The 16,591-nt window shown below is 42.4% G+C and overlaps 2 protein-coding genes across 7 annotated transcripts in view; one reads left to right on the top strand and one right to left on the bottom strand.

The window, feature by feature from the left end:
* Window positions 1–1,686, bottom strand: part of LOC139381395 (ring finger protein 157) — a 35,152-nt gene extending 33,466 nt beyond the window's left edge. Inside the window, exon 1 of one of the 3 annotated variants that reach the window (XM_071124895.1) lies at window positions 1,252–1,686. In XM_071124895.1, the coding sequence (XP_070980996.1) occupies window positions 1,252–1,339 (88 nt within the window). In that variant the 5' untranslated portion in view covers window positions 1,340–1,686. The remainder of the gene's footprint in view (window positions 1–1,251) is intronic. The other 2 variants (XM_071124892.1, XM_071124893.1) reach the window with 2 other exon arrangements.
* Window positions 1,687–9,565: 7,879 nt separating this feature from the next.
* Window positions 9,566–14,913, top strand: LOC139381741 (serine and arginine rich splicing factor 2a). Of its 4 annotated transcripts, none has more exons than XR_011628577.1 (4): window positions 9,582–10,068; window positions 11,464–11,738; window positions 13,294–13,390; window positions 14,356–14,913. XR_011628577.1 is itself a non-coding variant. In XM_071125484.1 (3 exons), the coding sequence occupies exons 1-2, from the start codon at window positions 9,707–9,709 to the stop codon at window positions 11,711–11,713; spliced, it is 612 nt and encodes a 203-aa protein (XP_070981585.1). In that variant the 5' UTR covers window positions 9,566–9,706; the 3' UTR covers window positions 11,714–11,738; window positions 13,294–14,913. The 4 variants fall into 4 exon arrangements, 2 of the variants coding, with proteins under 2 accessions (XP_070981585.1, XP_070981586.1); XR_011628578.1 differs by having other exon boundaries at window positions 9,594–10,068; window positions 11,464–11,746; XM_071125484.1 differs by having other exon boundaries at window positions 9,566–10,068; window positions 13,294–14,913.
* The last annotated feature ends 1,678 nt before the right edge of the window (window positions 14,914–16,591 follow it).

Here is a 16,591-nt window from a genome sequence, read left to right as displayed (position 1 = left end):
GTGCGGAAGAAAGCCGTCTGGAGCGAAAGACTCATTGGGAGACAATTGAGCACTCCAGTACAATCCATTTACCTTGTGCTGTTGAAATGTATGCTATGAAATCCTGCGATTTCATTGAGGCAATTCCCCCTCTTAGCAAGTCACTGAGGGGCACAATAGTACGTTTGTTTTTATCAACTGAGTGTACAAAACATTAAGAACACCTTCTTCATATTGAGTTGCACCCCCCGTCCCCTTCTGAATCATTGTACCATCTCAACCGCTGTGAAATATATTTTACATAACCAAAATTATTATATTTTCAGCTGTTTGAAGCTGGTGTACACAACTAAAAGTAAAAGATGCAAACATTTAAGAACGAGAAGCATAAAAATAGTGCACATGAAACAAATCTACCGCTTCTAAGATTTGCTTCAATGCGAATGATATGTATATAACACATTCTAATGTGAATTTGGTCGGGTCACTCAAAAAGTTACATATTGCAGCTTTACATTTTGGCGCATATTTTTTTTCACTCAAGTAATCAACCTAAATCTCATAAGAAATTAGGTGGTGTTTTTGGTTCAACAGTAACGTTATACTATGCTATTCTATTCGGTTATGTTATGTAGAATACAAATAAAACATTATGTGACTTTACAGACATTATTTCAGCTTTGATCTAGACCTAATGGAGCACCATAGTTAGAGGTGTCTGGGCGACGCTTTGTGTGCGCTGCAGCAGCAGTACACCCCTGCACACTGCAATCTTCAGTTTGCTCCCTTTTCCTATTTTAATTGGAATTGTAAAAAATGAATGTGGTATTATGCTTTTCAGCGTCATTCTGCTGGGAGGCTGGTGGTCAGGCTGATACTGACCGACCAACATCACATAGGCCTCGTGTTTTTCCATGTGTGTTTCAAACATGACAATTATATGATTGGCACTCGATGTCCGGTAAACATCCACTTTTAGCCACCCTAGCACTGAGGCCTATAGGTGCGGACAGGATGCAGGGCATACGGGGTATCGGACACCTTGTCCTCTGATGTAATGATTGTGATTCATCATTATATTTAAATAATAGATAGTACAAATAAGTCATAGGCCTAATTATCGGAATATTAATAAATAGGCCTTATAATATCCTAATAACATATCCCTATGTATTTTTTCCCAAACCGAGAAGGCAGATAGAGGCTGTCCTGGAATATGCTGTGGGATTGCTCCTGTTAGGCTACTGTCGTCTATGGGGAACAGGCACCTACCAGATTTTGGTGGATAGCGGTACACCGAGGTGGACGGTATATCGACCTCTTCCACTCCTGCGTTCTGTCTGCTGGTCAAAGCTCCCATTTCCACAGAAAACAAAAGCTCAAATTAACGAACATAACAAGAAAACATTCGCTATTCTCTAAAAACCCCTTTACCCCCTTTCATTTAATCCAGTTCGTGCTGCCATTTCGATTTTTTAAATCTCGGTTTATATCCTTGGTTCCCTGCCGGTGGCAGCTATAGCCTGGTTGTGCTCGTTCTGGGATTAGTTGTTGTTCTTGTCTGCTTTATCCAAAGCCCAGTGGGGTTGGTGCTGTCGCCAAAACCGATCGATAGTTTTTTTTCCGACAGAAAAGCAGTAGTATGCACCCCTTTAATAGCAAAGCAATTTATCCATTCACTTCGTGACGCATTCTTCGCTCCAATTCAGCGCGTTTCGGCGGAAAACGAGGTCTCTCACTATGTATCACTGTCAGGGCCGGCCCTAGCCTTTTGGAGGCGCTAGGGTCCCTCACATCGCAGGCAAAACATTTTAGTGGCCCCCTCTTGACAGAGGAGATAAATAATTGAAGATTCCTGATATTATTAGGCGTAGAGAAATTTCGGCAGTTTTTAAGCTAATTTATTTTACAGTACAGCTACTGTAGGGAAGAGCCAGGATGAAAGTACCATGCCCATTTTCACAAATTACAAGAAACTAGAATTTTGTATTGAGGCATGCATGTGCCAGAAGTTGACCTCCCTGCAAGATATCAGCACGCTGTGTCAACATTTGAAGGTTGTTTTAAGCGAGGTAAAGTAAAAAGAATGACCCGGGATAGTTTTTCAGTTGTAGAGTTGTGTTTCTTTTTTTACGTTTCCAAACATATGTTATTTTCTTAACCCATCTAGTGACTGTTAAGGGAATTTTTGTCTATAATGACTTAATGACAGCATAGGTTTGAACTATTGTGCTAGATAGTCTTGGATGCTTGCAAGGAGAAGTTTCACAGTGAGAGGGGTGGGACGGAAGTAACAGAATGTTACTTTTGCCCCGCAATAACTTAGAATGTGTTTTCATTTGTGTTTCACTTGTTTATTGACAGAATGTTGACAGGACATGCCCAGAAATAGGGTCAAAACAACAGACAGAGCAAGGTTTCATCCAGAGACCTACGAAAGAGCTTCCCAGAAGTGCTGGTAGGAGTCTAGTCAGTCAGGGGTGCAGCAAAAGCACATGGTGTGTACCATGTTACACTCTAAAGATACTGTAGGAGGTTGAAGGATAGTCCTAATGCCCGAATGCCAGCCTACAGAGCCCACAACAAAGTATTTAGTGAGGAGCAGGAGAGGAGTCTGAAGGAGTATCTGTTAAGGGCTGCAGATATTTACTTAAAGAGGTAGTCTTACACAATATAAATGGCCCAAAAGTGCAAACTCACAATTATTATTATTTTTTAATTATGTTAAAAAGGTTCAAAGTTTTTTTTTATTTATATATTTTTTTTAAAAGAAATGTTGTGTTTGTTATTTAGGTAAGGAAATGTGCATATCAGCTTGCCCAACGCTATCGCTTCAAGTATCCTGAGACCTGCGACACCAAGGAGATGTCCGGGAAGGATTGGTTCACTTCTTTCCGCCAAAGGCACCCCAGCTTCTTCATCCGCCAGCCACAAGCAACAAGTCTGTCAAGGGCGACTAGTTTCAATCCAACAAACCGCTCCCAGTTCTTGGAACTGAACGACACCGTCTTTGACTGTAGCCTATTGCCGCTTTGATGACTTATGATTGGCCAACAACAAGCAACACGCTCCACTCTAATGAAAAGCAAGAGAAGCAGCATAAAATATAAAATGCCTCTCTTTCTCTGCAGCAGTCGCATTTGGATCTGTGCGGGCCCTTCCAGTCAAGTCAGTTAAAATTACACAATCCCAAAACCCATGACAATCATATCAGATTCGACCCAGACCCGTAACATTATTTAGAATTCAGGATCCAGACCCACTCGGGTCCCGGATCGGGTCTCGGGTATTCGGGTACAGGTGGATCCATGAAGACCTCTAGAAGCAGGTCCAAGTCCAATCCACCTCTGAGGATCACTTGCTCCACACTGTCCCAGGTTCATCGATGTTGGACTTCAGTCTGTCCGACCTTTTCCCAAGGATGGGCCCAGGAATGATGTGATAAAGGGCAGAAGGGGAAGATCGACTGCCATCCTCACTGATACACCTGTTACAGTAAGTGTGCCATGGAAGATGAGAAATTAAATTAAGTGAGACCAAAGGCCAAACCAAAGGCCAAGCGCAGCTTGAATGAGTGTGGCAAGGGCGCTCAAAAGAGAGCTAACCAGAAGCGTGCCACTAACAATGACACATGTCTCGTCTAAAAGGACTTTTTGGGCTCCTCCAAGCCAGGGAGGTCTGTTCTGCTTGGGAGGTCACACGAAGACTGCACTAAAAAAGAGCAGCCCATATATCTCTGACACTTGTAAGGAAGAGTAGAACAAACACAAATGCAAGGGTTAGCTAAGGGTTTTTGTTCTACAGTGCTTCAATAATTCTTTTTTGAAATGGTTATTGTTCATGCACCTCAAATTGCCCTTTCGTTACTGCTGTTTAACCTGGCAGTACTTTTCCATTTAGGTCTTAACTAATTAGGCCTACCTTGAATAATTCTGACAAGAAAAGCTTGAGCGCAACTGATTGGTAAGGCATGATGGATTCAGGTAGAACAGTCATTGAAAATTATGAAAAACATCTCCTACTCCATTGCCATGAAAGTGAATTAGGAAATAATGGTTAATATACAGTGCCTTGCGAAAGTATTCGGCCCCCTTGAACTTTGCAACCTTTTGCCACATTTCAGGCTTCAAACATAAAGATATAAAACTGTATTTTTTTGTGAAGAATCAACAACAAGTGGGACACAATCATGAAGTGGAACGACATTTATTGGATATTTCAAACTTTTTTAACAAATCAAAAACTGAAAAATTGGGTGTGCAAAATTATTCAGCCCCCTTAAGTTAATACTTTGTAGCGCCACCTTTTGCTGCGATTACAGCTGTAAGTCGCTTGGGGTATGTCTCTATCAGTTTTGCACATCGAGAGACTGACATTTTTTCCCATTCCTCCTTGCAAAACAGCTCGAGCTCAGTGAGGTTGGATGGAGAGCATTTGTGAACAGCAGTTTTCAGTTCTTTCCACAGATTCTCGATTGGATTCAGGTCTGGACTTTGACTTGGCCATTCTAACACCTGGATATGTTTATTTTTGAACCATTCCATTGTAGATTTTTCTTTATGTTTTGGATCATTGTCTTGTTGGAAGACAAATCTCCGTCCCAGTCTCAGGTCTTTTGCAGACTCCATCAGGTTTTCTTCCAGAATGGTCCTGTATTTGGCTCCATCCATCTTCCCATCAATTTTAACCATCTTCCCTGTCCCTGCTGAAGAAAAGCAGGCCCAAACCATGATGCTGCCACCACCATGTTTGACAGTGGGGATGGTGTGTTCAGGGTGATGGGCTGTGTTGCTTTTACGCCAAACATAACGTTTTGCATTGTTGCCAAAAAGTTCAATTTTGGTTTCATCTGACCAGAGCACCTTCTTCCACATGTTTGGTGTGTCTCCCAGGTGGCTTGTGGCAAACTTTAAACGACACTTTTTATGGATATCTTTAAGAAATGGCCTTCTTCTTGCCACTCTTCCATAAAGGCCAGATTTGTGCAATATACGACTGATTGTTGTCCTATGGACAGAGTCTCCCACCTCAGCTGTAGATCTCTGCAGTTCATCCATAGTGATCATGGGCCTCTTGGCTGCATCTCTGATCAGTCTTCTCCTTGTATGAGCTGAAAGTTTAGAGGGACGGCCAGGTCTTGGTAGATTTGCATTGGTCTGATACTCCTTCCATTTCAATATTATCGCTTGCACAGTGCTCCTTGGGATGTTTAAAGCTTGGGAAATATTTTTGTATCCAAATCCGGCTTTAAACTTCTTCACAACAGTATCTCGGACCTGCCTGGTGTGTTCCTTGTTCTTCATGATGCTCTCTGCGCTTTTAACCGACCTCTGAGACTATCACAGTGCAGGTGCATTTATTCGGAGACTTGATTACACACAGGTGGATTGTATTTATCATCATTAGTCATTTAGGTCAACATTGGATCATTCAGAGATCCTCACTGAACTTCTGGAGAGAGTTTGCTGCACTGAAAGTAAAGGGGCTGAATAATTTTGCACGCCCAATTTTTCAGTTTTTGATTTGTTAAAAAAGTTTGAAATATCCAATAAATGTCGTTCCACTTCATGATTGTGTCCCACTTGTTGTTGATTCTTCACAAAAAAATACAGTTTTTTATCTTTATGTTTGAAGCCTGAAATGTGGCAAAAGGTCGCAAAGTTCAAGGGGGCCGAATACTTTCGCAAGGCACTGTAGCTATAATGTAACCCATTTTAGTCTGATTCATATTGTAAGGCAACATGTGGATGTTATCTCATGGTTCATTTTCATATATATCGAACCTATAGCAATAACATCTGCTAAGCACGTGTATGTGACAAATATTATTTAATTTTATCTGATTACTCAAATCAACACAAACATGAAATTATGGCTGATAGTACATTTGTTGAAGGTAATATTATTACAAACCAGAAATAAGAGCCCTGAGAAGCTCTATCAAACTCTGAGTAAATACAAAAGATCTAAAAGTGTTACTTCTATCCCGACTCTACCCTTATCTATTTTACCGTAACAAAAATGTTACTGCAATCTAATTTACAGTACCAAGTCAGATACTGTAATCTAATTTCCAGTTCTAATTACAATTACAGCATATAATTGTAATTACCAAATGCCATATAACTCAGTTGAAAGGTTTAAAGACATTTACATTTTGGTTATTTAGTGGGTGCTCTTGTCCTTCGCAATTTACAATTGGTGTATTCAACCAAGGTTAATTAATAAAACACAGATCACTGTCATAGCAAGTAAAACATCTCTGTAACCATTACTGAAAATGTTGTTTAAGTTAAGGATACACTGGTATTCAAAATAATTTGAATATATGCGTCGAAATCGCAGAGCAGTGTACTTCAAAGCCGTGTGCCTGTATCACTTTATCAGAAGCACGTGATCAATGATGTCTGAAGCATTGTTTCGTCTAACAACCACCTGATTGGTTTGGTATTGGTTTCGGTAGAAGACAAAAAAGATACGCTGTGCATGCGCTATGGAGTGTGGGACATCGTCTATAATAATTTGGCTGCTCTGAATTCTTTTGACATGCAGGTGCCACTAGTGTAAACTTTGTTGATCATACTTCTGTATACTTCTGGCCCTTCCTTGGACACTGTGCTATCTAACCTCCAAACGAGCTTCAATGCCATACAACACTCCTTCCGTGGCCTCCAACGCTAGTAAAACCAAATGCATGCTTTTCAACCGTTCGCTGCCTGCACGGGCACGCCCGACTAGCATCACCACCCTGGATGGTTCCGACCTAGAATATGTGGACATCTATAAGTACCTAGGTGTCTGGCTAGACTGTAAACTTTCCTTCCAGACTCATATCAAACATCCCCAATCGAAAATCAAATCTAGAATCGGCTTTCTAATTCGCAAAACAAAGCCTCCTTCACTCACGCCGCCAAACTTACCCTAGTAAAACTGACTATCCTACCGATCCTCGACTTCGGCAATGTCATCTACAAAATGGCTTCCAATACTCTACTCAGCAAACTGGATGCAGTTTATCATAGTGCCATCCGCTTTGTTACTAAAGCACCTTATACCACCCACCACTGCGACCTGTATGCTCTAGTCGGCTGGCCCTCGCTACATATTCGTCGCCAGACCCACTGGCTCCAGGTCATCTACAAGTCCATGCTAGGTAAAGCTCCGCCTTATCTCAGTTCACTGGTCACAATGGCAACACCCACCCGTAGCACGCGCTCCAGCAGGTGTATCTCACTGATCATCCCTAAAGCCAACACCTCATTTGTCCGCCTTTCCTTCCAGTTCTCTGCTGCCTGTGACTGGAACGAATTGCAAAAATCGTTGAAGTTGGAGACTTTTATCTCCCTCACCAACTTTAAACATCTGCTATCTCAGCAGCTACCCGATCGCTGCAGCTGTACATAGTCCATCGGTAAATAGCCCACCCAATTTACCTACCTCATCCCCATACTGTTTTTATTTATTTTCTTTTCTGCTCTTTTGCACACCAGTATCTCTACCTGCACATGACCATCTGATCATTTATCACTCCAGTGTTAATCTGCTAAATTGTAATTATTCGCCTACCTCCTCATGCCTTTTGCACACAATGTATATAGACTCTTTTTTTTTTATATAAAAAAAATATATATACTGTGTTATTGACTTGTTTATTGTTTACTCCATGTGTAACTCTGTGTTGCTGTCTGTTCACACTGCTATGCTTTATCTTGGCCAGGTTGCAGTTGTAAATGAGAATTTTTTCTCAACTAGCCTACCTGGTTAAATAAAGGTGAAATAAAAAAAAATAAAAAAAATGTAAAGCCTCAAGTAAAGAACCTATTTTCAACACAATTGTTTGGAAAGCCTCAATGCTTCAGGAAGCTTTGTTTCCCCACCACTAATGAATACTATGTGTTTTATATCACTTGCACTTCTATGGGCCTAAACAAAGGCTTTGAAATTGGCTGTGATTACAGGGCAAAACAGATCAAATGGTCATGGTTAAATATTCAACCATTAAACGTTTAAGACCTGCTGCCACTCGGATCAGTCCCCTATATAAATGTAATTCTTAGGGAACTACTACACATATCACTTAAATTGGTACAGGACTCTCAACAAATATGGCCACTTACAAAGCATGCCTTAAAATATGTTAACGAATCAAAAAAAATGTAGCTTACATGGGCTAATTGAGTGACTGCAGTGACTGATATAACAAGAGAAAACTGCTGATACACAACCACATTTCAAAATTGCACCTTGTGTATTCTAGTATTCTAACACTCAACAGTACGTTGAGACTGCCAATTGAGTTCCTAAATATATATATTTTTTACTTTGTTGAGGCCGTGGGGCCCTAAGCGGTCGACTCGACTAGGGCCGGCCCTGAGCACCATATAATGTTCCACATATTTGTGTTCCTTCTCTCCCATTTGTATGGCTGTGCTGGGATGCTGATGGCTAGGTTGAAGATTACATATATTTTCGACCAAGGCTGATGGCTATCTGTGCTGAGTGTGCTCATGCTCTCCATGCTCTTCTTGCCCCAAATAACAAATCTAATGGCTACCCATGACGTCATGCACAAATCTGGACAATGGGGTCTGCTATGGGTTTTGCTCAGTACAATTCAGCAGGCAAGCAGTTCCCACTGGACCTTCCCCAAACGTGGGAATGAATCACTGCCATGCTACAGCAGATGATGGCTTAATAATGCAATGCAAAGTTGCGTAATTATATTTATCTATCAAGTCAAATGTATATTGTACATTTAGAAAGAAATAGATAAACAATCAACTTAGGCAACACAGAAATATTGATAGGCAATTCGACAATAAATGTATAGGCCTGTTTTGTGTTAGAACATGATACACACTGGTAGCATCCCAATAGCTAGTCTCGTGTAGCCAAACCTCCAAAATAAACTTTTTTATCTCCTCATGCAGTAGTAATAAAAGCCCAGTGCACTAATTCTGTTGAAAACAATATTTTCTAAAAAAACTCAAACAAATTTGTATTCTGATTTATCAGGGGGAGCTTCAGCACCCGCACTTCTCGCGGCTATGGTTGTTGGGGAAGCCTAGATCACAAAGTGCCATTGTAACCGATGTGAAATGGCTAGCTAGTCAGCGGGCTGCGCACTAATAGGTGACGGTGACGTCACTCGCTCTGAGACCTTGAAGTAGTTGTCGCATGAAAATCTCTTGCCAATTGAAAGAAAACCTACTGTAGCTAGAGTTACACGAACCAGACAGTTTTCACAATTATATGCAGCAACATATAATAGTGAGACTCCAAGTTTACTTCGATATGTTGGTTATTATATAAGTATTTTCGCATAAGGCGTTCCACTACCATTTCTCGAATCATTCATTTTACCAACACAAAAATGTACTGTTTCCATTACAGCTGCCGTGATTTTTTAAAAATATGGTATGCTTTACTGGCATAAAAACTGGATGGAAACGTGGGTTCTGTTGTTATTTTAATCTTGACACCGTCAGTTAGCATTCTAACTGTTCTGCCACTCCAATCCGCTACGGCGCGCTGTAGTTCCAAGAGGGAGTAGTTATTAACCCGCCTACCAGCCAACACAAAAAGGAAGCTCCTGAGCCGCCATTTCATGTGCGAGCAGCTAAGAGAAAGGGGTGAGTTGAGCATACAAATCAGCAAAACAAAAACAAATTTAGTCTACAATAACGATTTTAATCTTCGTCTGGCTATCTCATTTTGAGGAGCAAAGATGAGCTACGGAAGGCCTCCGCCCGATGTCGAGGGTATGTCCTCGCTCAAAGTGGACAATCTCACGTACCGGACCTCGCCTGAGACCCTACGCCGAGTTTTCGAGAAGTATGGCCGGGTGGGAGACGTGTACATCCCCCGCGATCGGTACACTAAGGAGAGCCGTGGTTTCGCCTTTGTGAGGTTCCACGATAAGCGCGACGCTGAAGACGCGATGGACGCCATGGACGGTGCCTTGCTCGATGGGCGGGAACTGCGAGTGCAGATGGCGCGATATGGCCGTCCACCAGACTCCCACTTCGGGCGCCGAGGCGGCAGTGGACCCCCAAGGAGGCATGGAGGCTACGGGCGCAGGAGCAGAAGGTAAGCTCTGATTCCAGTTTTAGTTAAATTTAGTAGAACATTGTAGCTAGCCAAGTGTACCTAGCAATTGTAATCTTGATGTAACTACAATATACTGGCCAATTTCAGCTAAATGTGCAATGGTATTTACTTTAGCGAGCTAGTTTAACTTTTTATAGTTAACGTAGCTAGTTAGTAGCAAATAGGCCAGTTGATGGCGATAATGAGGTATTTCATTTTACCAATCCAAAGGCAATGTATTCAGCGGCTATACACATCCCCGTGGACCTATTTTGTAGATAAAATATTCTCCATTCAGGCTGCAAATGTGTTGATTTCCTCAACTCTATTTATTTAATGGCGAGAAGGCGGGTAAAGAGGAGCTAAATTCTTTGTGGCCTGAATGGAAAATGTTCTGTAAAAAACAGACAGCGGGTGATATAGCCAGCTAACTTAAACTCACCCCATTCCGTACAAATGTGCGCAACCGCAACATTCAAACGAGGCTACAAAGAAAACTAATGGGACTGTAGCGACTGTGTTGTCTTCAAAATCGGGGGTTTGAATTTGTTTTCTATTCAAGTGTTGATCGACCTGGTAATGGCTCTATAGTATTGGAGAAAAGTTGGGGGGGGGGGCCCTCTGTTACGTCTAGACGTGTCATGTCGTAACGTACACTACGCATAAAGCAACTATTTCGGTCTTACAATCTCTCCACCAAATTCTCTCATCCTTTAAAAACAAGAAATTGACAGTGACGGGGATAAGGGGGGATACCTAGTCATTTTTTGCGTCATCATTGCATGCAATCAGCATTCTCAAAGCCGCTGTTTACTTCTAAGATCACTTTAGCACCGCCCTAAACCCGATTCAAATTCGACACAAACCTTCAAATAGGTATGTAATGACACATTATATAACCTCTTTATAGTGTTTTATTTACATTTTAGAGGTGATAAGGATTAGTTTCGCTTCCCCACTCGCCATTTAAAAAAAAGACCAGACGGGGCTCATTGCCTGCTTGAATTATGCCAAAACAGGCATTGTTTAGGTCATGTAATTGATTCTGTTGGACAGGGGAGAAATTGTGCTTTACAATGGTATAGACATTACAGTTGATCTGGAAGTATTGTGTTTTTGGGGCGCTAAAATAAGGGCAATTGTACGGACAAAGGTGATGTACGAGTTTACGTGAGTTTACATTACATAAATTCCCATTGGATGGTAAGATGAAGCAACATGATATCGCCATTTGCCGGCCTTTGGGCTAGTTAGCTAGCTACTACTTTATCAGTTGAGTTTGCAAGCTGCCATCGCAAAATCTAATTAGTCAATAAAAAACAGACTTGTATGAACCAAGTTGCAGTTATTTTTATCTAACTAAACATTATTACATTTTCTTCTGACCCTCCCCAGTCGTTCGGCCAGCCCCCGCCGGCGAAGACACAGTCGTTCCCGAAGCAGGAACCGCAGTCGTGGCCGTGACTACAGCCGCTCACGGTCTCGTTCCTACTCTAGATCCCGTTCCAAGTCCCGCACACCCCGCAAGAGCAAGTCCCCATCCCGATCAAGGTCCCGCAGCCGCACCCCGGCTTCTAACAGAGGCTCAAGGTCGAGGTCCAAGAGCATGCCCAAATCCCCCGATGACAACAAAACCGAGTCTTAGTAACAACAGTTCCAAGCCAGACCCAGTAAGACGGTACACAGGGCATGGGAGAATTGGGGTGACCATCAGACAGCCACATATGTTTGAGTCATAGAGATAGTTATAGGATGCCGCGTTGCGTCTGTCCTGTTATGGCGTCTGTGAGAGTATGTGCAGCTCCATTGAGGCCATCTCCATACATTTTTATTCTACTATGAGTTGGTAAACAAACTGAACGGTTGGTGATTTACTGCCACCTGCAGTTATGGAATGTTTGCTCACTAGTATAATTAATTTGCTGCTGACCTGGATGGAATTATGTTTTATTTTATTTTACCTTTATTTAACTAGGCAAGTCAGTTAAGAACAAATTCTTAACTGGGGTGAGGTATCCTTAAACCTTAGGAAGTCCCACCCCGTTGACTACAAAGTGATACAATTCCTCAATGGTGTTGCCCATGCTAAAACTGGCTTCTGGGCACTAGTCTGTCTATGGTTTGAGTATAGTTTGCTGAATGTAAGGCACATAATTATGTAAGGAACAATTATAGGAACTCTGTGGTAGGACAGGACAGGTTCAACTCAAATGCAGTCGGACAGTGTTCTGCAACCTTAATAGTCCTTTGAATACTAGTGTTTAGTAACCAGAGTTGCAGTGTACCAGTCAGTACTTCAGAATCCTGACCCTGGAATTTTACTTGGTGTTGTAGAGGAAACTGGAAATGTAAGGAGTGTACAAAACAAATGTTAAGTTGTGTGTAGAACGTGCAAGCGACACAAAGTAAAGTCAGGAAATAGAGATGGATACCTGCAGTGCACACTGAATGTGCCCACAGATCTAATCAACAGTGTGTGGGTATCTGCCAATGTTTTATCCCCAAACAGTCACATCAGCTAACATTGGTTTGGGGTGGATGTTATCTGCAGGTCAGGGGTATAGTTGGCCAAAATTGTTTACAACATTTATCAAATGTGCCAGGGCCTATAACATTTTTTTGAGATCGGGTATATTTATTGCGGGGTGCTAAAATCAAACATTCGTTTACCTAAATGTGGAATTCTCTCCTCCAAGCTGCGGTGTCCTGTTGTCAAACCGAGAGGGTGTGGCAGAGGGCAGTGTAAGAGCAGTTAGTGTGTTGTGACGCGACCTGCCTGAGGCTGTTGGTGGGGGGCGATGGCGGTTGCTATGGAGCAGGTCGTCACTGGCGGTGAGGTGGTCCGTGCTGTCAGTTGGTGAGGTACTGTATGTTCACAGGACCACAGACAGAATGCTGCTGGCTGTACCGCTCTGTGTCTGGTGTCACTGGTGCAGGAGGGAGGACCCCAAGGTTTGTTGTCCAATAAATGCCTGAGTAAAAATAAGAACCAATTGAGTGGTAGCTGTGGGTGGGGGGGTCCTTGTAGTGAGAAGACATCCCACGTTGTTAGGAACTCTGTTCTATGCCAGTAACGTGGACAACTGACGAGCCCTCAATGGAATGGTTAAAAGGGGGTGTTTTGTATCCGATTTTAGATTGAGAACAGTTGATTGTCTAGTTGTGTCAAGCTAGCAACCTACCCTTTGACCTCCACTAATGCAGCTTGTCTTGTTTTCTTTCCAGATGTCAGACGATTGAGACTTCTTCTCTGTGGACGTCAACCAGAGCTTAAGTCTGCCAGTGGACACCTCTCTACGCCTAACAGAATACTGACCAAAAGGTTGTGACTTGGTCTAAAATGTTTCAGTTGCCCAGAAATAGACTACTATATATTTACCAATGCGTGTAATGCCGTTGACTAGAGTGAAGGACATGTTTTGAGGTTAACTGTATTTTGTCTCATTGTTAGTGCAGGTTTGTTGCATATTAATTTGATTTAAACTTTTATGAAGTAGCCCCCCCTCTTTTTTAAAAATTAATTGAAGCCCTTATTTAGTAGTCTAATTCTCTACAGAAGGATTCCCGTATTGAGTTACTGCTGTTCTTCTTTTGGTTGAATTTAGCAGTTACCCTAAACCAGCAACATGTAGAAGGAAACCATATAAGCCAAAATTGTATAAAAAAATGTAACATTTTACGTAATTCGCTAACCTAACTAGGAGTGCAGATCGTTTTTTCTATTTTTATGTATGTACACTGAGTACACCAAACATTAGGAACACCTTCCTAATATTGAGTTGCACCTCCCTCTTTGCCTTCAGAACAGCCTCATTTCATGGGACTACATGGTGTTGAAAGCGTTCCGCAGGGATGCTGGCCCATATAGACTCCATATAGACAGTTGTCCAGTTCTTGATACACACGGGAGCTGTTGAGCATTAAAACCCCAGCAGCTTTGCAGTTCTTGACACAAACCTGTGTGCCTGGCACCTACTATCATACCCTGTTCAAGGGCACTTAAATATTGTATCTTGCCCATTCACCTTCTGTATGGCACACATACACAATCCATGTCTCAATGCTTAAAAATCCTTCTTTAACCCATCTCCTCCCCTTCTTCTACACTGATTTGAAGTTTATTTAGCAAGTGACACCAATGAGGGATCATACTTTCACCTGGTCAGTCTGTCATGGAAAGAGCAGGTGTTCTTAATGTTTACTGTACTCGGTGTATATTGTTGATACTTTTTTTGTCTCTGGTATGCATTTACTTAATCCCCTCTTGTGTCATCTTTTGTGCACTAGGCGCAGTTGTGTAGCAGTTGAGTATTGCTGGTTAGCTGTTAAGGTGCGATGCAGTGCTGATGGTGAGGTGGCAGTGCCGTGGCTGGCGGGGGTGTTGCGGTGCCCGGTGAGTGCCCGGTGCAGTTGCCGCCCTGCTTTCGACTTGGTGCTGCTGCCGTTTGCCTGGTTCTGGTCTGTAAGAATAAATCAATCACTGCTGTGGTGGCAGATCTGATCATCCCATCTCTCTCCCTCTGTTGTCTTATGGTCTCTTACCATTGTGGATGTACCAATACTATTATCTTCCTCCCCTCTTTCTTCATCCCTAGCCTGGTGGAACCAGTCTGATCATTGTATTATATCCTACACCCCCCCCCCCCCCCCCCCCAACTGTGCTTTAGTCCTCTGTTGTGAGCTGGTTGTATCCACTGATGGAAGAGTCTGTTATGACTCGATAGAGGAGGGTTGGATAAAGGGCATCCCACTAGCTTGATAAATTAGTCTCATTATTATTTTGTGAACCCTCACAAGATGTCTTGTAAATGCTCCAGGTGAAGGCTAATAAAAATGTCAAATTTGTTTTGTTGTGGACTGTTATTTGAGCAGATCTTGCAAGAGCCTGGTCTATAATGGCAGCTTTGTACCTTCAAAGTTAGCCAAGACACAAATAAAATAATTGTTTATTGAGCCAATACATTTTTTTTTGTAACCATAATCCTTGAGTTAATAAAGCCGAATACAAACATGGTCTCTTGGGTAAGGTGAGCGCCAACATGAACGTCCGTGGTGGGAAAAGTACCCAATTGACTAAAAGTGGCAGACCACGTATAACAACACCTGCCCAGGATCGGTTCACCTGAACATCACACCAGGTACAGGATGGCAACAACAACTGTCCAAGTTACATCAGGAACGCACAATCCCTCCATCAGTGCTCAGACTGTCCGCAATAGGCTGAGAGAGAAGCTGGACAGGGCGTGTAGGCCTGTTGTAAAGGCAGGTCCTCGCCAGACATCACCGGCAACAACGTCGCCTATGGGCACAAACCCACCATCGCTGGACTGGCAAAAAGTGCTCTTCACTGACGAGTCACGGTTTTGTCTCACCGGGGGTGATGGTCGGATTCGCGTTTATCGAAGGAATGAACGTTACACTGAGGCCTGTACTCTGGAATGGGATTGGTGTGAAGGGTCCGTTGTGGTCTGGGGCGGTGTGTCACAGCATCATCGGACTGATCTTGTCATTGCAGGCAATCTCAACACTGCGTTACAGGGAAGACCTGACATGACCCCAGCCGTACTGCTCGTTCTGTGCGTGAATTCCTGGAAGACAGGAATGTCAGTGTTCTGCCATGGCCAGCGAAGAGCCTGGATCTCAGTCCCATTGAGCACGTCTGGGACCTGTTGGAAAGGAGGCTGAGGGCTCGGGCCATTCCCCCCCCAGAAATGTCTGGGAACTTGCAGGTGCCTTGGTGGAAGAGTGGGGTAACATCTCACAGCAAGAACTGGCAAATCTGATGCAGTCCATGAGGAGGAGATGTACTGCAGTACTTAATGCAGCTGGTGGCCACACCAGATACTGTCTGTTACTTTGTTCAGGGACACATTATTCAATTTGTTAGTCACATGTCTGTGGAACTTGTTCAGTTTGTCTCAGTTGTTGAATCTTGTTATGTTCATACAAATATTGACACATGTTAAGTTTGGGGGAAAAAAACAGTTGACATTTCTTTTTTTGCTGAGTTTTAAAAGTAAATCAATAAATATTAAGTTACCCAGTAAAAAGCACTACTTGAGTAAAAGCCTAAAAGTATTTGCTTTTAATACAACTAAGTATCGAAATGTAATTGCTAAAATATACTTAAGTATCAGAAGTGAAAATATAAATAATTTAAAATACCGTTATATTATGCAAACTAGATGGCACCATTTTCTTGTTTATTTTTAAGTTGCAGATTGTCGGGCACACTCCAACACTCAGACATAATTTACAAACGAAGCATTTTTGTTTAGTGAGTCCGTGTTTATTGTGTGAGTTGAACCATTGTTCTGTCCTGCTAAGCATTCACAATGTAATGACTATTTCGGGTGTCAGGAAAATATATGGAGTAAGAAGGACCAACCTTCCTGTTCAAGTGAGCACAGCACAACAGTGAGTCCAAAAATATGTATTGTATGCTGTTGCATAAAGCATGAGAGATCCTTGATGAAAACCTGCTCCAGAGCAGGTGAAGGTTCACCTTCCAACAGGACAACGC

This window comes from Oncorhynchus clarkii, chromosome 23, assembly GCF_045791955.1.
Source record: "Oncorhynchus clarkii lewisi isolate Uvic-CL-2024 chromosome 23, UVic_Ocla_1.0, whole genome shotgun sequence".
NCBI lineage: Eukaryota > Metazoa > Chordata > Actinopteri > Salmoniformes > Salmonidae > Oncorhynchus > Oncorhynchus clarkii.
The sequence above is the reverse complement of the archived record's forward strand: the minus strand, read 5'-3'. Positions and strand labels throughout refer to the sequence as shown.

Excerpts from the sequence above, each read along its gene's own strand:
- LOC139381741 (XM_071125484.1), top strand. The coding sequence starts at position 9,707 with ATGAGCTACGGAAGGCCTCCGCCCGATGTCGAGGGTATGTCCTCGCTC. Across the intron at positions 10,069-11,463 it reads TACGGGCGCAGGAGCAGAAG|TCGTTCGGCCAGCCCCCGCC; the intron begins GTAAGCTCTGAT and ends GACCCTCCCCAG.